Raw genomic sequence first — 21,384 nt, 5'->3', positions numbered from 1 at the left:
ACACTTGTGTGCAGTGCTAAAATCTCAACTTCAATCTCAAACTCTCTTTCACCTTGCGTAGTTCCCCCTCCCTCCTTCTCTCTCTCTCCCTCTCTATACCTCTCTCCCTACCTCTCTCTCTGTCTTTTATCGAGGCTGTCTTCTCTTTGATGCCTGCCATCAAGGACAGTGTTGTTTAGTTGCCGTCTGCCGGGCTGTATTTCTCCATCCTCACATAGTCTCAGAGGTACGCAGTAGAATTGACAGAGCTGACATTCTCCCCCCCCCCCCCCTGCTGCTACGTGCACTGCAGATAACCCCGGATAATTGGCTGAAGCACTAGTATTTGTATTCCTAATGAGTCTCGGCTGTCTCCAAGAGACTTTTTTTTAATACAGGCTTTTATTCAACAAAGCACTATCACTTTATTGGACCTGAAGGGACGGGGCGGAGGGGCTGGAGGTGAGGTGCTGTCGGGTGACTTATATATGCTTCGCATCGCAATACATTATGAGCTTGCATAGTGAGTATACTGTAGCACTACTTGATAAAGTATCTGAGTGCTACACAATACAAGGCAGGCAGAAAACCTTGCATCTTCTTTGGTAAATGAATGCCCAACTTCATCATACAAGAGTGTCACACAAAAGCCACTCGATGTGCTACTTTTGCTACTTTTGAATTTGAATCCTGAAAAGTAAGCAGTTTTGGACTGCGATAAAGAAATACCTCAAAATTGTACTGAAGTACAGTACTTGAGTAATTGTACTAAGTTACTTTACACCACTGTTTGTGAACAAGTCAGATCTGCTGGAATGAGTCAGACACAGTTGGAGTGAATCTTGCGCGCGTTCCTGGCGCTGCACGCAAACACATGCAGCTCTGACTAGATTGGAGCCGGCGCTGTTGGCCTTGCACGCCTTGCATCATCAGCAGGACACGTCGCCCTTTTTAGTCACACTTGCTGGCTTACGTAGGAGGAAGAGGAGTGAGCTGATGATGACTATGGAGGTTGGCCTGTGTTACAACACACTGCCAACACTGCCCTTGATCAAGGTATTAAACTAGGACTGGGCGATATGGTGTCATGGTGTCATGATATTTTCGATCAATAATATCTACCCCCCACCCCCATAAAATAGTGAAAATAGCAGATCCACAAGCTCACAACGTGTATAAAATAGGGATTAAGTGATTAAAAGCAGGCCAAATCACGATATTATGATATCAGACAATAATTATGTAGCCTCATACCACAAGATTGATATAATTATTAGTACACTGTATTGCCCAGGCCTATATCAAACCCCAAACCTTATGGTGTACTGCACTTCTTTGGAGAAAAAAAAGATAATGTGTGGTGGTCTATTTGTGTCTGCGTTCAAGAGGGACGAGCAGAAAGCTAAATTACAGTGTTTATTTGGGCTATAAAAGCACTTAGGGAAGTAATCATCGTGTTCCTTTTCACATATTCACCTCTCCTCTGTTCAATAGAGTGTTGTTGTCGTTCTGTCGACTTTTTACAGAATACTATTTTAGACTTCAGGTGGGTCACGATGGTCGCCGACATTTTTGCCCAGAGTACAAGCTCTACTTTGACTCCTTCACCGCCCTCCACCTCGACTCCATGTCCAACCTCATCGTCAAACAAACCCTTTGTCCACGGAAGCGTGACTGTCCCTGTGCCGCGAGTGAAGCGAGTCGGAGAGAGGGCCACGAGGGGCTGTGGCTTCTAGTGCTGCTAAGCCCCAGGAGAAGCCCCAACAAGCAGTGGTGGAAAAAGTACTCAAAATGTTTTACTTTAGTAAAAGTATCAATACTGCAATTTAGACATACTCTGTTACAAGTAAAAGTCCGGAATTCAAAATGTACTTGAGTAAAAGTACAAAAGTATTGGTACCCAAATGTACTGTACTTAAAGTATCGTAAATCTTTTGAAAATAGCAGATCTGCAAGCTCGAGCTTGTAGATCGGCTATTTTCAGTACAGAAAATTGGAAATATTCCAGTTGTAAAAAATACCTCAAAATTGTACCTAAGTACAGTACTTGAGTACATGTACTTAGTTACTTTACACCTCTGAAAACAAGCAAGCAAAAAGATACATATCACACATACTGTATGTGTTATTGCTCAGATTTTATATCATATACATACTGTATGTATTTATGTATTTATACATAAACATACAACATTATACATGCAACATGTTGAAGTGCTTAACCCATTCAATCCGGGAAGGCATCTGTGTCACTTTAGATTTCTGTGGCTATTCAAAAATAGCAGATCTACAAGCTCATAGCGCGGCATCGAGTGCCACGCTAATGGCAACTAATGGAAAATCTTAAAATGACACAGATGCGTTCCCGGTCTTAAAGGGTTAATATCTACAGCTTACTCATCTGTATTTGCATCTTGCATAATGTTTTGCCTCCTGCATCGTGACGACATCGTCATGCAAACGTTATTATTACCCCTCCAAGCCCCACACTGTGTAAAACACCCTCAATATTTGTGTTTTTCTGCTTTATTTAGATAGAGCGCGTGAACAGAGAGATAGGAAAGGCAGAGGGAGGGGGGATGACAGCAAAGACCCTCTGGGTCAGATTCAAACCCAGGCTAGCACCAGAAAGGACTTTATAGCTTTATTTACAGTATGTTTTTTTTTACTGTATGTTGTATGCACTCTTACCAGCTGAGTCCCACGGGCTCTATACGTTCCTTTTCCCCCTCTACACCAAATCTATTTTGCCAAAAATAGCCAATCTACAAGCTCAGAGATCTTGTGTGTGTTGATTTTGAATAAAATTCCATTTAGTTTTAGTCATATTTTAGTCTTCTGAAATGTTTTAGTGTTAGTCTAGTTTTAGTCGACTAAATATCATAAGATTATAGTCGACTAAATCTACAGTTGATTTAGTCGACTAAAATGTATTTTGGCTGATTTTACACTTTGGTTGCATGCTGAAAATAGCCGATCTTCAAGCTCACAACGCGTCGCAGCGTGACGTGTTGTGAGCTTGCAGATGTGCTATTTTCAGAGCGCAACACCCAAGCGCAACCAAACATAAAATGACTCTTTACTGGATCTTTTCTCCACTCGTCCCTCACTAACATTTTAGTCTAGTTTTTATTTGTTGACGAAATTGTCAATATATTTAGTCTCAGTTTTAGTCATCGTAGCTTAGTTTTTATTTCGTTTTTATTTAGTTTTCGTCAGTGAAAAAAGGTAGTCGACGGACATTTTCCGTCATGGTTTTAGTCGACAAAATCAACACTGTTGTTTTCGCCGAACGGTCAGACCCGAAATAGGGAGACTATGAGAGTGTAAATATGTCTTATACTCTCTGAGTTCAGTCAGCAGTGAGGATGACGCGGTGCAGAGCTGGGCTTGGCAGAGTGGGCACATGGAGAATGGAGCTCAAGCTGTGCCCAGCTTGGCACCGGGCACGCCGTACTCATCCCACAGACGGCAGGGTGGCATGTTCACCAACTGGCACCACACGCTGACTTAAACACACAGTCTTTTTAAAAACCTGACAGTAATGATCTGCCCAGTACAACCACATTCTACTACTGTCGGCCACTGGGAGCTGTCCAGTACAACCACAGTCTCCTGCTGTTGACCACTTGGAGCTGCCCAGTACAACCACAATATTCCCACTGTTTGCCACTGAGCTACACCGTTGCACAGGCTGAGAGTTAAATGCCTGGCTCAAGGGCACCGTCATGCCTGTACTTAGCTGCGTGCACCAAAAATAGCCGATCTACAAGCCCACGCAACCTGCTGCGACGTGTCGTGAGCTTGTATTTTGGGTGCAACGCACCACGCGCAACTTAGTGTAAATCAGGCATTTACTGTACTGTCGTTTTTGAGCAAGCAAGAGAATGACTTATTCAGAGATATGAGTTTTTTCTGCCCGACAGCGCCGATACATAGGAAGCAGCCAAAACCCCCAAATAAAACAGGAAGACTCCACTAGCACTCATCTGTTCCGCCTCCAAATACCCACAAGCCACTGTGCTCCTGACTTTTTCTCTCCAGCTCGTGTTCCTCGAGGGCGGCCGGGCCTCTCCACATTCATTAATTCTGATCAAAATCAAGTGGCCCCCATTTGGCATGCAGAACAATAAGGCGTTAACGCTCCATCGACGATGCTCCATATCAGCGTCTTGTCTGCCTGAATTATAGGAAAACATAGCAGGGAAATGACATTCATTGTCATGGTTTAATGTGGTTAACACATCGACCGCCAGAGGTTAATCTCATAATGTACTCACCAGTGCCAAGGTGTTTTTGTTGTTTTTTTGTTTTTTTCATGTCGCCATAGATCTTGTTAAAATCCTTAAGATTGAGCTCTACACGGTCTGTTTACATCCGCGAGATCTCCCTGTATCTCCCAGTGAAGATCGCGTGTCAAACGGGGTATCCATGTTGTAGTTAGAGCGGATTACGTTAAACAGTGAAATGCGAGGAGAAAAAACTACAGGAAGAGAATTGAGTTTCAGTTTCGTCTGTAGAATGGGAGCGGGCGTGATCGTCAAAACCGGATCCCAAATAATTCTATTTCCTGTCATCAAACCGGAAACGGAAGTGGATCAAAAAAATTCCGAAAGTGCACCCGGACCGCGCATGCGCGAAAAGACCGCAGCCCGTAGGGCTACGGTCTCGGCGCTTAACAGTTGGATTTAACGGACCGTAGGACTACGTTCTTGGCGGTTAATGTGTTAATGAGGGGATCGGGACCCCACCCCCCAACCCCCCACACCGCTAACCTCACAGGCAGAGACACACAGATCAAACCGATGCCGGTTTTATTTACTGATTTGTTTATTCATTTCTATGCTTTTAACACTGCACTCTTTCACTCATTTCTTTGCATTGTTGTATACTTTATCAGGGTTTTTTTTTTTTTTTTGCTTGCTTGCTTTTTCTAACGTCTCTGTCGGGTGGAAACCTCATATGTCCAAAACTGTTACTTTTCAGGATTCAAATTCAAAAACGGCAAAAGTAGCAGATCTACAAGCTCAAAACGCGTCGCATCACGCCGCGTTTCTAGCTTGTGGATCTGCTACTTTAGATGCTCAACGGTGCTACTTTAGACCTCAACGGTGGATGCTAGAGGGCGTTAATTCACGAAAAAACTAATACAAATATGGAGATAAGAGGTTTCTGCCCGACAGCAACATAAACCAGTAAAATCTTACATTTTAGATGATGAACAATACATTCTTACCTTTTACAGACAAATTAAGACCCATAATAAACGATACAGTATGTGTCGTTCGGGGTCAGGTCGCTGTTCAAAGGTTGCTTTTTTTTGTTGCTGAAAATAATGGAGAAATCTGAGTCTCCAGATGGAACACTACAATACTTCACCTTCTGTAATTTCACTCCTATGTATTCTATACTTCCCGTCGTGTTTCTTTGATGTGCTGTGGTTTCTGTCTATTATCCTTTTGAACGTCTTTTTTTTGTGGTGAGTGTACGGTGTCTCTCTGCACCATGCTCATGTTTCCACCTCAAATGCATGAGGCATCACTTGGATTTTGCTCGGGTCGTAATGGAAAACCGTGTAATGGTCTACATACGGTTCCACCCTCAGGGCCACGCCGAGCGAGACACATCAGTCACGCCTCACCTAGTTCAGAGCTGGAAGGTATATACTTGGACTTGAGTATGATATCGGTGTGGTCATTTGCTTGCAGTGGTGTAAAGTAACTAAGCACATTTACTCAAGTTCTGTACTAAGTGAAATATTTTGGTGTTTTTGACTTTACCAGAGTATTTCCAGTTTTCAGTGCTTTTACTTCTACTCCCCTACAGCTCAGAGGCAAATATTGTACTTTTACTCCACTACAATTCTTGAAGACTTTAGTTACTAGTTACTTTTTGATTATTATTACAAAACGCAAAGCCCTACAGTATATACATTTCGGGCCATTTGAAAATAGAATGATGTACAAGCTCACAATGTGTCGTATCGCGACAATTTTCAAAAGATTTTTTATCCATTTTATCCATTTGAAAACTTGTGAAATGGGACCTTCTGCATAATGAGTGCTTTCTACTTTTGGTACTTATGTACATTTTGAATTCCAGACTTTTACTTGTAACAGAATATTTCTACAGAATTGCAGTATTGATACTTTAAGTAAGAAATGTGAGTCCTTTTTCCACCACTGCGCCTCACCTAGTTCAGAGCTGGAACAAGTGTACTTGAACTTGAGTGTGATGTCAGTGTGGTCATTTGGTTCTCATTAGGCCTCCTTTATGGAAGTGTCGTTTGACTTTGATCCGTCCATTATCGGCTGAAAGAATATGATAGTCATTTTCAAAGGTAACAATATACCTTAGTAGGCACGTACTGTACCTTTAAAAGTGATTGAAATTCACTCACATATCGTTGCTGTCGGGCGTAATCTCCATAGTCCAACTTTCTGTGTTTTTTCGTAAATTAACGCCCTACTTGATCACAGTACAGTGTCACACAGAAGTATCAAAAGTGGCACATCTACATTTTGCACTGCGTTTCGAGCTTGTAGATCTGCTACTTTCGCTATTTTTAAAATTAGAATCCGGGAAAATAACAGTTTCGGACATAATGAGGTTTCCACCCAGAGAAAGATGATATCATTAACAGTAGTGCAGTGTCTATGACATTTGGAGTGAATCAATGTTATCTACCACTTGTGATTTGACTTTTGTTCGTTAGGTGCCTTTTAAGGAACAAATACTGACAGAACAGGATCCTTCTTCTTTCCTCTGGGTCATAGGGACAACATTTCTATTATAAAATGACCTTTTATAAACAAGGCCCATTGACTACTATAAGCCTCACGGATGAAGAGTTCTGTGTAACCATGTGTCATGTTTCCTATATGTGACATGTACTGTATGTATAACGTGGCTGGTGGTGTTTCTCTTGCAGGTAAACTGTGGTCCAGGAGCATGAAGGTGACCTACAACCTCCTCCATAAACTGGGAAGCAAACAGGAGCCACTGGTCAGACCGGGAGATCGGGTGAGTGGAAGAGCAGTGAGAGAGAGAGAGAGAGATGTGAACAAATATACATATATATGAACCATTTTAGAAAAAAAAATGTTATTAAAAAATAGCAGATGTACAAGCTCATAGCGCGGCACTCTATGAGCTTGTAGATCTGCTATTTTTGAAAAATCGTGAACATTTGTGCAAATCTTTGAATATATATATTGTTTAAAGCAAACATTTGTGACTGTCAAATGTCTCAACAAATATCTTAATTTTTCTGAAAAACTATTGTTTCTATATCAGTGGGGCTCAAACCTTTTCATGTCAAGGACCCCCCAAAATGATATGTTTTTGGCCGCCGATCCTCATCAAAATATGTTGTTCCAGGGACCCCCCAGAAGCAAAGATTTGAGTAAAAAATGTAAAAAAGAAAAAATGTATTCAAAGATTTGCACAAGATTTGCACAAGATATAGCTCGAATCTAAAATGACAGATGCGTTCCCGGATTGAATGGGTTCATAAATGATACCATTCAGGGACGTGCTGACCACTGGGAAATGTGGGACAACTCCCGAACGGCCTGTCCATTCCAGGCTGAACCAGGCCGGCCGTCTTAGGATCATTACGGTAATTCTAGGCCCGTGCCGGCCACTGGTAATTACGGTAATCGGCTTCGTTCCATTTTTAACTCATGTAATTGGCCCACTGGCTTGTGAAATGGCCAATCCTTGAGTAGCACCGGCCCACAGAGCAGAGAGACATCACATTGGCCCACTGGCTTGTCTATCATCTGAATACCGGCCTACTACTATAGTGGCCCAATCCTAGGTGGCCCAGGAGTTCCACCCAATCATATTACAGCTGATCTACAAGCCCATAGCGGGTCGCTGACTCGACGTGGTATGCGCTTGCGCTATGTTCAGCATGACACGACGAGGAATACATTAGACATGAGTCTTTGAGCAGAGGGAGGGAGAAAAAGCATACAGGACACTTGTAGAGAGGACACTTTACCATGCGAAGGAAGGAGGTATAAGCACAACTGAAAGTCTGTATGCCTTCCTTATCCAACATCATTAAGCATGGATAACTTTTCAAGCTCAAACTAGCGACGCATGATCGCATCACGTTGTTAATGTAGGCTACCAATCAAAGTAAAAAATGGTTTCTATCACAAAATTATTGGTTGCTTAGCTATCTGAAGCAGTGGTTCTCAAACTTTTTCATGTCAAGGACCCCCAAAATTATAGGTATTTGGCTGCGGACCCCCCCATCTAAAAAATATATTTTGTGCCAGGGATTTTTCAAATAAGCAGATCTACAAGCTCATAGCTATTTTCACTATATTTGAAACAGGGCTTAAGTGGTTAATTCATAATATAATTTAGTAAGTTCGGGTCCGAAGAGTCACTTCCTAGAAATGGAGTCAGAAGTACAATATTTATATTTGAAATGTGAAAGTCATGAGCCTGAAAAATTAAAAGAAAACTATTTCCTTAAGTACAGTACTCAAATAATACTACAGTACTCAAATAATACTTGAGTACTGTCCACCATAGCATGTATGTGTTTTATAAACCTTCTATCTATGATCTGCTGAATGCTGACTGTTACAAACACACGTCTGACTCACTTTACTCTCATCTTTAATAAGATCAAATACATCAACAGACATCATCACTGTCACATAGAAACTATATAATTCAAACCCGATCCATAAATGACATGATAACACAATATAAAACTTGTTATGAGTATTAATCATATCAAATATGTCACCATAATACCAATATAATTACAAACTGATTGTTTATACTTGTACAAAATAAAAGTATGTTATCAGGAATCACTTTATCTGTCTGTTTGACTATCTGTCCACCATATAGCTGGGTTTGTAAAGCATGATCTGTCTGTATACCAAAGTATTTCAAAACTGAATGATAATTTAATTGAATAATCACATATCTTTCGAATAATTAATTACCAATCCCTTCTGATTACCATGGAGATCTCCTAATCAATACCAGATCAATATATTCTGTAGGCTTTTATTGGACGCTAGACGTTCTAACTGTGGTTTTCCAGAGTGACACAGATCTTCCCTGGTAACATCTTCACAGACGGACCATCGGTCCAAATATATGGAAACAGTCTCTCAGTGAAAGTGTTTGTGAAGGTGTGTAGGTGTGTGTTAGAATCGGGATTAGAGTAGTAGAGCTTTCTTCTGTCCCAGTCCAGCTGGACTCTGATCCTCCGGAGTTTCTGATTCACTGAGAGAACAAGCTTTTTAACCCGTGATGAGTGTGCTCTGTATTCACCCTCACCGAACCCTATATACCAATATCCACTACCTAGGCCTCCCTTCCTCTGGAAAGACTCCACACACACACCTACTTCCCAGTTTGTATTGTCTCCGACCTCAACATCCCAGCTGTGAGACCCTGAGTTAAAGCCCTTAGAACCCTGGACTTGGACGCAGTACTCAAACCTCTCTGGGTTGTCAGGAAGCTGCTGTTTCTCAACAAATCTCACACTGGTCAGATCATCAGACACCATGAGCAATGAATGAGCAGTGTTGGGGTCCAGGATGACAGGAGTGTAGGAGACAATGTCCTTCATCTTGTCCCAGACTCTGAAGGTCAGGTTCTTCAGGTGTTTGGCCACGTCTATCAGAGCTCCTGAGACTGGGGATGGGTCCTTCAGGGTGAGCTGGACTCCCTCCATCGTGGTCTTGTAGTTCTGCAGGAATGAGACGTGGTCGTCGGCTCTCAGCTGGTCCTCAGCAGCTTGGATTGCACTGGAGAGAGTTTCCATTTCTCTGCTCAGACCCTCAATCCTCTCCTTCATCTCCTGACTCTTCTGAGCCTCTTCCTCCCGCAGAGCGGCGATCCTAGCCTCCTCTTCCTCCTGTAGGAACCGACGAAAATTCTGAAACTGTTCCTTAATCTGCGTCTCTGTGTTCCTGGCCTGAACTTTGATGTGATTTTGTGTTTTGTCATAATCTGTTTTAACTACATCAAAGACCTTCAGTTTATTCTTTAAAGGCTTCAGTGATTCCTGGACCTTCTCTTTGCAAAGTCCCGACGCTTCGTCCACGGGTAAGAACTTGTGTCCGGCGTGTTTTTTTGAATCGCGACACACGACACACACCGGCTGTTCATCTTCCAGACAGAAGAGCTTCAGCTTCTCACCGTGTGCGGTGCAGAGGACCTCAGAGCTCACCGACGAGGAGCTCCGGCCTTTCTCCTCCAAGAGGTTCTCGCACAGGTTATTCAGCGCAACGTTAACAAGAGGATTGTCCTTGGAGGACCTTCTCCGACAAACAGGACAATCTTTTGTTGATTTATCCGTCCACCATTCCTGCAGACAGTCTTTGCAGGAGCTGTGGCCACAGGACAGCACAACAGGATGTTTAAAGATGTCATGACACACGGGACAGGTCAGCTCCTCTTCCTGAACAATCAAACGGGAAGCCATTTTGTCTGCCGGTCACACACCTGATCTGGAATGTTCCCTGAGGCTGTTACACCAGAGGAATACTAAAAGACAAAACAACGATAATAATATTATGAGCATCAATAGTGTTAGTAGTTATAGTAGTAGTAGTGTTTGTAGCGGTTGTAGTATTCATAGTAACAATAATAGTTTTTAATAATATTCCTGTTCTTACCTCAGTGGAGATTGTAGCAGATAACAGTCTGTCGCTCTGCCAGGTTGTTCAAATGATCCGTCCGTCTATCAATTTATCTATTTATTGATTGATCGATATTTAAGTCTCAGTTCGTTCTTCGTGTTGCAGTCGCGGTCTCTGACGAGTGACTCTCAGTCTCACAAAAAGGCGTGGACGACTTTACAAGGAAATGGACTATGATTCATTTTCTTCTGATAACAGGACACACACACACACACACACACACACACACACACACACACACACACACACACACACACACACACACACACACACACACACACACACACACACACAAAAACAATAAAAACATGATAAAACAAGTTACATAGTGCATAGTGCACATTCACTTTTTACTGTCATATAACAGTCTGATAGCCTGTGGGAAAAAAATGTTCCTCATCCTGCTAGTGCGTGCTGAGAGGATCTTGTATCCCTTCACCCTTTTGGACTTTGGGGGGGGGGGGAAGTATTTTATGGGGGTGGGTGGGGTCTTTGATGATCCTCAGGGATTTATTGAGGCAGCGCTGGGTGTAGAGGTCCTCCAGACTGGGCAGCTCACACCCGGTGATGTTCTCGGAAAGTCATATTCGGAGACATTAGACTGTCTTTATACCACAAAAACAATGAGACCTAAATTCACTGTCACCACTCATTGGTTAGTGTTTGCGGTCTCGCCGCGTGGCCGGAGGGAAAAAATAATTCCGGCGCTTTGAGGGCGTCTCCAACTCCTTTTCCCAGGCTGTATTAGTGGCCCAGCACATCCCTGATACCATTGGATAAACTGACTCATAACTAACGGTAGGTACAGTATGTAGAAAACCAGCTCATTACAGGGTGATTCACCACTCAATGTGCTTTATAATGTATGCCTCACATCCACCCTTTCACACACACACACACACACGCACACGCACACGCACACGCACACACCTCAACGGTGGAGGGCAGCCATGCAAGGGCACCAACCTGCGCCTGTCAGGGCGAGTTAGGGGTTCTGTGTCAGTGTTTTGCTCAAAGGCACGTTGACCTCGGGGGTCGAACCAGTTCTTAGATGGATGCTATAACTCCTGAACCACTGGCCACTGGGAGCTGCCTAGTAGTACGAGCACAGTCTTCTACTGAAAGTTAACCATTTAAACACCATATGGTTGACCGGAGTACCTCAGGGCTCTACAGTATACTAGTGTATTTTCTGTTTTCTGTTATTTCTGAAAATAGCCGATTTGCTATTTGCCGCGAAAGCTTTCCCCAACAATACACGGGTTGCTGGGGTTTAAGTGGTTCAGTGCCTTGCCCAAGAGCACAGTGTTAGCAGTTACTTCTCCCACACCCAGGGTTTCCCCAGACAGTTTAAAGGAGTAGTTCACCCAAAAAATGACTTATTTTCTATCAATTACACACCCCATGAAGCCTTGAATTCATGGAGATTTTTTAGTTTTTGTGTCATTCCTAAGCCAATAATTTCATAACCGACAGACTCTCCGGTGGGAGACTCTTTTAGTCTCATACCGGAGACATTAGCATCTTTCCGCTGGTGAAATTGTTGGGTTAGGAATGCGACAAAAATCTCCATGAATTCAAGGCGTCATGGGGTGTGTAATGGATAGAAAATAAGTCGTTTTTTTTTTTCAAAAATAAACTATTAGGATTTAGAAGACATTTGTAGAATCCCCAGACGCAAAGATATGAGTTACAAATGTTCGCTTTAAAAAAGATATATATTCAAGATTTGCACACATAAATATATAGCAGATCTACAAGCTCATAGTGCAGCACTCGGTGAGTCAAAGTATAAAATAATGGTTAATATCTAAAATGACAGATGCTTTTCCCAGTCTTAATGGTTGAAGGGATTCAAACCATCACTCCTCTGGTTTTCAGGCTGTCTCTCATAACATCATTTAGCTGCCACCTTACTCCCCCAGTTAAACCCAGTCCAAGCTGGACCTGTAGTCAGTGTGTTCTCCCAACCGGAAGCTTCTGCCTTTTAATTACTGTACTGTAAACCCTCCATTTATTCCCCCTTGAAAATTAGAAACCAGTGGTTTTATTGAAGCTATAATGAGACATGCGGGGGGAGGGGGGGTTGTTGGATATTTTAGATTTTTTTTTTACAAGGGAAATCTGTCTTGCACGTTGGTTCCAGTAATGAGTTTTAGTGAGGGAGGTCTCTCTCTCTGGCTGGTGGGGAAGATCTGGGGATAAAAACGGGCTTTAATTGCATTGAAAAGTGATACTTGGGGGGGTGTTGGCTGGTATGGAGAGAGAGAAGTTTATTTATATTGTGTTAATCCATTTAATCCGGGAACGCACCTCTGTCATTTTAGATTTCTTTGGATATTAAAAAATAGCAGATCTACAAGCTCATAGCGTGGCACCGAGTGCCGCGCTATAGATCTGCAATTTTTGAAAAGAATCGTGAAAATGTGTGCAAGTCTTTGAATTAATATTTTTTGATGCGAACATTAGTAACTCAAATCCTTCCTTCTTCGGGTCCCTGGAACAAAATACTTTTTTCAAATGTTTGCTTTAAAAATATATATGTTGAAAGATTTGCACAAAATTTGATTTGCTATTTTTGAAAAGCCAAAGAAATCTAAAATGACAGAGATGTGTTCCTGGATTCAATGGGTTAAAACAGATTCCGGTGTCTTCAGTCTAAAATGTAGTCTAATTTTGAATGTCGCTCTGGGACTGCTGTGTTATCCTGATTTTGACTTTGTGCTTGATTGAACTGTAAAGGCATGGCTGATGGAAAAAGGTTCCAGTCTGATGTAGGGAGATTTCGAATTGTATCAGGGTTTGTTTAGTTTTTATGTTTTTGTGTTCTGATTTGTGATGTTTCTTGTTAGGAAAAGTGTTTCTTTAACACATTGACTGCCAGAATTATTGCATATTTTTTTAGCCAGTGCCAGAGTTTTTCATTGGAAAAAAAAAAGTACTCAGGAGCCGAAATACAGACTTTTTAAGTTAACAAGGAAGTGGATAGGAGTCTAGATCTTCAACTAATCATATCTCCTTGGTCTTTGGGTGAAATTGGAATTTTTTCAAATCAAATTAAATCAGATTGCTGCCTGCTTGGCCAGGTTGTTCTTAAAGGTTAAATAAAAAAAAAGAGAGAAAGAATTAGACACATCGAAATATATAGCCATAAAAAAACACATGAAGAACACAAAGGTGAACATGCAGCTTTTCACCTCTAAACTTGAATCTCAACAGCCTACATAACAAACAAAGCTGTCTTTTGTTTACCTCGCTGCTTTCTCCACTCTCACTGCTCTGGTATCAGCTTCATGTAACCTGATCCACTGAACACAACCTGCTCTTGTCAACATGAGCCCTGTTAGACTGTCATTATACTGGGCTTCTATTCACTGAGCAGCACTTTAGCTCATAGACTGAGCACGCACGCACGCACACACACGCACACACACACACACGCGCACGCGCGCACCCGCACACCCGCACAGATAATTATCATTATGTTGTCCCATTCATTGAGGAGGTGCACATTATCTTATAGCGTCAACTATCTGTGCCCTAAAGACACACAAGCACACACACGCACGCGCACTCGCACACACAAGCTTCACGTTTCTGACTCACAGCTGGGCTGGGCCCCTTGGTTTGTGGTACAGGTTTAAAGGAGCTCATTTCAATTCACCACATAAACAGCATGAGTGCACAAGACAGACAAAGGAACACACACACACGTGCTCGCACACACACACACACACACACACACACACACACACACACACACACACACACACACACACACACACACGCACACACACGCACACACACGCACACACACGCACACTCGGCTATTAAGCAGCACTTAGAGCAGTGCAGTGTGTTATCATCACTCAGTCAGCAACATGCAGCTGGAGCCACATGTGGTCCTGCATGGAGACGCTGCTGATAAAAGAGTGCGCTTTGACGCCATTGGCTGGCTTCCAGAGACTGTGCGATGCCATTGGCTGGCTTCCAGAGACGTGTGATGTCATTGGCTGGCTACCAGAGAGACACATTGGACTTCATGTTTTGAAGAGAAAATGGAGAAGAGATTTACAGTATGGATGATTTGTGGACAATTGATTTCAGTGAAAATTCACCTTTCAGGAGGCCAAAGGGGGAGGTTGTTATCACTTCTCCCTTAGACAGGCGACCTTAGAGACCCCCCCCCCCACCCTTTTTTCCTACTGTGTAGTACAGTGGTTCCCAAAGTTGGGGTCGCGACCCCACTTGGGGTCGCGGGACACTGATGGTGGGGTCGCAAAATTATTTTTAGTCATTTTAGTCACAAATTAGGTACTGTAAATGTGATTGATTGAATTCTATATTAACAAGATTATTAACAGTACAAGTAGTAGGCCTACAGTCAAAAGTCATACTAAAATACATTACAAATGCTCACCGAACATGCAAGTTCATGTGCTGTCTAATAAAATATTCAATCAATCAATCAAACCAGATCAAAGCCAGTGCACTTACCCCAAAATGACCTAGTTCTTTCATACAGCATATTGGCAGAAACTGTTTTGTTTTTATTTATTTTTGTGTTGAAAATGCGATTCTGAGATCTGACAGAGAGAGACGTGCATGTGTGTGAGACCTTAGTAAAACAAAAAAGTTATAAAACACAATTTTTCTTTTTGAATGCTAACAAATGCTACCCCCCCCCCCCCCCCAATCAATCAACATTTCCACTCAGGGACCATATTTGAACTCTTAACATTGATTGCTGTTTGTCTTCCCATCCACAGGTGGCGCTAGTGTACCCCAACAACGACCCTGCAGCCTTCATGACGGCCTTCTATGGCTGCCTGCTGGCTGAAGTTGTTCCCGTGCCCATAGAAGTTCCACTCAGCAGGAAGGTAAGCTCTCACTCTGTTAAATATACAGCACACCCTCCAACTGATCTTCACCGGCAAGTCATATTTACTTTAGTTTCCAGTCCAGTCAATTGTATGCTACCCGGTTTCCCTTATAATGGTTCTCCAAGTGAGGTCCAGGGACCCTCAGGGTTCCTTGGGGGGGTTCTAAATGGTCTGTAACTCTGAGAGTGTACTGGTCCATTTGGTTCCATTTGTACACTCAGAGTTAAGTAAATACAGTAAGTGCCTTGCTCAAAGGTATGTCACTTATAGACGAATCCACAGAGCGCTCCCCTGGCGCAATCATAACTGCGCTGTCAGAATGCACACCGCAGCAGGAGTCTGACAACGCAGCGCTCTGTGGATTGGTCTATACCTGAGCCCCATGTTGTAGGGGTGTTATACTTGTGGCTCAGGGGTCCCGAATACTTTCAGGACTAAACTAAAATTGCATCTACAGTGCTGTACCTTAGAGCTCATTAAACTATTATTTTTTACCTAATCTATATGGTAGAGTATGTTAATACTTTGGGGCGGCAGTAGCTCAGGGCTAGAGGGGCCGGTAGAGGGGCCGGTAGAGGGGCCGGTAGAGTGGCCGGATGGCAACCGTGAGGTTTCCAGTTCGATCCTGGGCTTTTCCCCAGAGTTAGTGTCGAAGTGTCCTTGAGCAGGACGCTGAACCCCAAATTGCTCCCGATGAGCAGGTTGGTGGCTTGCATGGTTTCCTCCGCCATCGGTGTATGAATGTGTGTGTGAATGGGTGAATATAATGCACAATCTATGTAAAGCGCTTTGGATATAAATGCACCATTTACCATTTAATACAATATAACTGCGATGGTTAGAGGTGAGCTCCCTACACTTAACGCTTGAAACCCACCAGGCGTGCAGGCATAAGCGCACAGATTTTCTTATGCTCCATGTTGATGAATGCAGCCGTTCTCACTGGCCTGCGTGTGGACGCTCCACTCTTTACATGTGAAGATTTCCCCCCCCCCTCTTTGGGTGGAAAAAAAGGTTTGTCCGCGTGCGTTCTCTTTGTAATGCATTGACCAGTCGTCCCGCTGTGGCCAGGTTTGGTGAGAACAGTCGCACACAAACCTGCACGTGCAATAAAGCGTGTGTGCAGACTATGTTTTTTTTTTGTGGTTTCCAGGCGTTAAGACCCTGTGTTCAGGTAGGAACACTACTGGTTGACAGGTGGTATTGCCTGCATTTCAAACAAAGGGCCCAGCTTCCGAGTTGTAAATTTAGGCTATATAGGAAGTGACAGTTCATATGAATGGCCTGTAGTCTCTAGGCCTGTCCCCGACTAAGGATTTGTTTAGTCGAATCTAATTGGCGGCTAATTGCCAATAGTCGACTGGCAGTCGATTTATATAAAAAAATATATATATACATTTTATTTCAAAGGGCCAAGTCTACACAGTTTGTTTTGTCTCCAGCAGAGTTTCTAGTGTCTCTATCTCTCTCTGGAAGAGGTTGCACATGAACTCTGCAGCCGCACTGAGGCGCTCCAACACAAACAATACCAATACAAAGACGAGGAATAAGAAGAATAAAGTGGAAGTTACGTGTGGTTGCAGGTGTAGACTTGGCCAAAAAACAATTAGAAACATTTTTGGCCCTTTAAAAAAATATAAATAAAAAAAAATTCCGACTAGATTCGACTAAGAGACACGCAGTCGACTCGGACCCCCCACGACTAACCAGTCGACTAGTCGACTTAGTCGAGGTCAGGCCTAGTAGTCTCGCTGTTTCACACCATGGTGTCAGAAGCAATTAGGCTCCATTCAAGCGGATGGGTTTTTACCGAACTATACACTTGATTTTATTACCTTAATAAACATTGTCATAAATACTATATGATTCCAGTTGCTAGTTTAAAGTCGTCTTTCAATCACCATGATATGCGTTTTGGTAAATGATGGACCCATTTATTTTAAAATTGATGATAAAGCAGGGTATGCTGTAGGAGGGGGGCGTGGCTACCTTGTGATGGTTTGATTGACAAGCTACACAACCAATAGCATTCATTTCCCACCCCCGCTCTGGTCCCAACCAATAGCATTCATTTCCCACCCCCGCTCTGGTCCCAACCAATAGCATTAATTTCCGAGTGCATAGGATGTAGGAAGATGGCGGATTTGAAATTGCTGAAAGATGGGCTTCATTTACGGTCCGTAGAGTCTAAGGGCGCGTAACGCCGTCCATATTTTTTTTACGGTCTATGATTTCAAAGCGCAATATCTCCCCTGGTGAGAAACACTCCACAAGAGGTTAAACTGAGTGGTGGGTTTAACCATACACCCCCCCTAGCTCTTAACGGCCAGGTAGAAAGACGGATGGTGTTAATTCCAACTTTTACAGCAACTTTCCCCTTGGAGCTCTGCCACCTGAAACAGCAGCAGTCCCACAGCCTGACCTTTTTGAATGCCAATACAGACCATAATGTGGCTGCCATTAATCCATTAAGACCGGGAACGCATCTCTGTCATTTTAAGATTTCTTTGGCTTTTTTGTTTTTTAATCGTGAAAATGTGTGCAAATCTTATATATAAATCTTATATATAAATCTTATATATAAATCTTATATATAGATCTTATATATAAATATTCTTTTTTTTTAAGCGAAAATTTTTAACCATAATCTTTGCTTCTGGGGGGGTCCCTGACTCCCTGGAACAACATATTTTGAGATGGGGGTCCGCGGCCAAACACATATAATGTTGGGGGTCCTTGACATGAAAAAGGTTTGAGAACCAATGATTATAGCAAAATACGTTTTTTTTTTAGGTTAGGATTTAGAAGACAATTGTAGAACCCCCAGAAGCAAAGATTTGAGTAAAAAATGTTCGCTTTAAAAAACATATATTCAAAGATTTGCACACATTTTCCACGATTTTTCAAAAAATAGCAGATATACAAGATCATAGCACTCGGTGCCGCGCTATGAGCTTGTATATCTGCTATTTTTGAATAGCCCAAAGAAATCTAAAAATGACACAGATGCGTTCCAGGTCTTAATGCGTTAAATCACACATTTCATCAGCCTCCTTGCACCAATTCCTCTGCTCTATCAAGTACAGCACCTGCTTCGACTGCCAGCGTTTGGGCCTCTCTGTGTGTGTCGGTGATGTCCAGCCATGGCCCACGAAGCCATCAATCTGGACTGACTGTTAAATGTCTAGGTGTGCTTTGATTTAGCTTTGTTCGCCCACCAGGGGTGAACTTTGCATGATTCTCCCTGTGGGGTTTTAATAGGGATGAGAGCTCCAGCACACTTTTAACCCTCTGGACTCTTCTCTTCACCAACATTTGCCGATCTACAAATTCACAGCCCGCAACGCGACACGCTGAGAGCTTGTAGATCAGAATATGGATGCTGGAGTTCAGTTGGTTAAAGTTAGGAAGAAAGAAAGTGTTGCATGGGGCAGTTAGGAGATTGTGTGTGTGTGTGTGTGTGTGTGTGTGTGTGTGTGTGTGTGTGTGTGTGTGTGTGTGTGTGTGTGTGTGTGTGTGTGTGTGTGTGTGTGTGTGTGTGTGTGTGTGTGGCTGATGGGGTGGCACTGATCATGAGTGATTGATTACACAGGGCCCTTTGAAGGCCCTTTTTCCACTGCATTGTAGAAGGGTTCCGAGTTAATAACGTGCACAGTTTGGCTCTATTGTCTGGGCACGGTTTAAAGCGCACTATCTATCTCTGGATGGATGGATAGAATATAGATTCGGGGAATATACATATCATTGCTGTCGAGCAGAAACCTCTTATCTCCATATTCGTCTTTTCGTAAATTAACGCCCAACTTGATCATCCTACAGCTTCACACAAAAGTAGCAGAAATTCGCGCCACGTTTTGAGCTTGTAGATCTGCTATTTTTGCTATTTTTGAACTTTAATCCGGAATTTGAATCCGGAATAGTAACGGCTCAAAACTTTTGAGCTTGTCGAACTTTTGAATTTGAATACCGAAAAAGTAACAGTTTTGAACATAATGAGGTTTCCACCCGACAGAGACTATATAGACGATACATAGATAGATATAGACGTGTAGATACTAATAATTTATAACCATACATATCTGTACATGCATGTGAGAGACAGGCAGAAAGATGCAATTGAAGGCAGATATTGACACATACAGCGACCGTATAAGAGAAAGGAGGCTAATTCCCAGGTTTCAAGTCCCGACACCAAAGCTAGGACAGCAGTTTGTGTGTGTGATGTATTCCAGTCCTCTTATGTCAGCCGGCGTTACGACGTTTACACCAGAGCACCGACGGAGAGACGGAAAGTTACATTCTTCTAATTCAAAGCAGCCGTTGTGAACTGTACTACCTCACCATGATTCATCACCAAACAAACTATATTATTAACCCATTCAGCCCAGGAACGCATCTGTGTCATTGTAGATTTTTTAATAGCCATTATTTTATACAAACTCATAGCGCGGCACCGAGTGCCGCGATATGAGCTTGTAGATCTGCTATTTTAGAAAAATCTTGAACATTTGTGAAAATCTTTGAATTTATGTTTTGTAAAGCAATGTTTTTTTACTCAAATCTTTGCTTTTGAAAAAAAAAACTATGTTGCTATAATGTCAAGGGCCATCCAAAAGGATTATGTATTTGTCCACGGACCCCCATCTAAAAATATTTTGTTCCAGGGCCCCCAAGAGGCAAAGATTTGAGTTCAAAATGTATATATATATATATTGAAAGATGCGCTATGAGCTTGTATATCTGCATTTTTGAATAACCAAAGAAATCTTAAAATGACACAGATGGGTTCCCGAATTGAATGGGTTAAAAGCACGACTAAACAAAACATTAACTGTAAGAAAACGACACAAAACTGGCATGCTCCGTGTGCGTGTGTGTGTGTGTGTGTGTGTGTGTGTGTGTGCGCGTGCGTGTGTGCGTGTGCGTGCGAGTACGAGGTGCTGTGGGTGGGGTCCAAGTCACACTTGTATGAAGGGAGAAATGGAATAAGAGGAAAAGGAAACATAGAAAAGAAAAAACTTTGCATTTCGGCCAAGTGGCCTCGTATAACATAGCTCATCAACGAGGGAACTGTATCGAAACCGCAAATCATCAAGATAAAGGAGCTATATATTGAAAGCATAATGATTCATCAGAATATGCGTCTTTAGTCATGACTCATGACACGGTTGAAGTGCGAGTGAGAGACATCTGTCTGCACTGAGACCTTTTTCTTTTAGTCATACTTGGTCTGCTTTTTAACTCATTAAGACCGCGAACGCATCAAAATACGTCATTTTAGATTTATTTGGCTATTCAAAAATAGCAGATATACAAGCTCATAGCGCGGCACCGAGTGCCGCGCTATGAGCTTGTAGATCCGCTATTTTTGAAAAATCTTGAAAATGTGTGCAAGTCTTTGAATATATATATATTTTTTAAGCCAACATTTGTAACTCAAATCTTTGCTTCTGGAGGTCCCTGGAAAGAAATATTCTACAAATATTCACTTTAAATGATATATAGTCAAAGATTTTCCCGATTTTTCTAAAATAGCAGATCTACAAGCTCATAGCGTGCCACATGAGCTTGTAGATCTACTGTTTTTGAATAGCCAAAGAAATCTTAAAATGACGCAGATGCTTTCCCGGATTGAATGGGTTAATACAGCTGTTGCGATGTAATACAATCTAATGTTGTTTGGAAGGACTCTCGCGCATACATATGGACTCAATTCTGTGTGTGTGTGTGTGTGCAACCCGATCTCCAGAGATTACCGTAACATTGCACGGAACGAGTGCACTTCATTCCGTGGATAGCCGCCTCGGAACTCCCGAATTGCGTGCATATGGTAC

The 21,384-nt window shown here is 42.5% G+C and overlaps 2 protein-coding genes across 2 annotated transcripts in view; one reads left to right on the top strand and one right to left on the bottom strand.

The window, feature by feature from the left end:
• Positions 1-21,384, top strand: part of LOC308094349 (disco-interacting protein 2 homolog C-like) — a 297,759-nt gene that overhangs the window by 210,551 nt on the left and 65,824 nt on the right. Inside the window, 2 exon segments of the mRNA XM_080440954.1 lie at positions 6,911-7,002; positions 15,437-15,547. Of these exon segments, the coding sequence (XP_080297080.1) occupies positions 6,911-7,002; positions 15,437-15,547 (203 nt within the window).
• On the bottom strand, positions 9,041-10,506 carry LOC308092786 (zinc-binding protein A33-like; the record flags this gene model as incomplete). Its single annotated transcript, XM_080438886.1, has 3 exons — positions 9,941-10,506; positions 9,728-9,868; positions 9,041-9,235 (listed from the first exon to the last, which is right to left on the bottom strand). Exons 1-3 carry the CDS (start codon positions 10,448-10,450, stop codon positions 9,041-9,043), a joined length of 846 nt encoding a protein of 281 aa, XP_080295012.1. The 5' UTR covers positions 10,451-10,506.

This window comes from Gymnoscopelus braueri (genome assembly GCF_963280865.1).
Source record: "Gymnoscopelus braueri genome assembly, chromosome: 10".
Taxonomy (NCBI): Eukaryota; Metazoa; Chordata; class Actinopteri; order Myctophiformes; family Myctophidae; genus Gymnoscopelus; species Gymnoscopelus braueri.
This window is presented reverse-complemented; position numbering and strand designations above follow the sequence as displayed.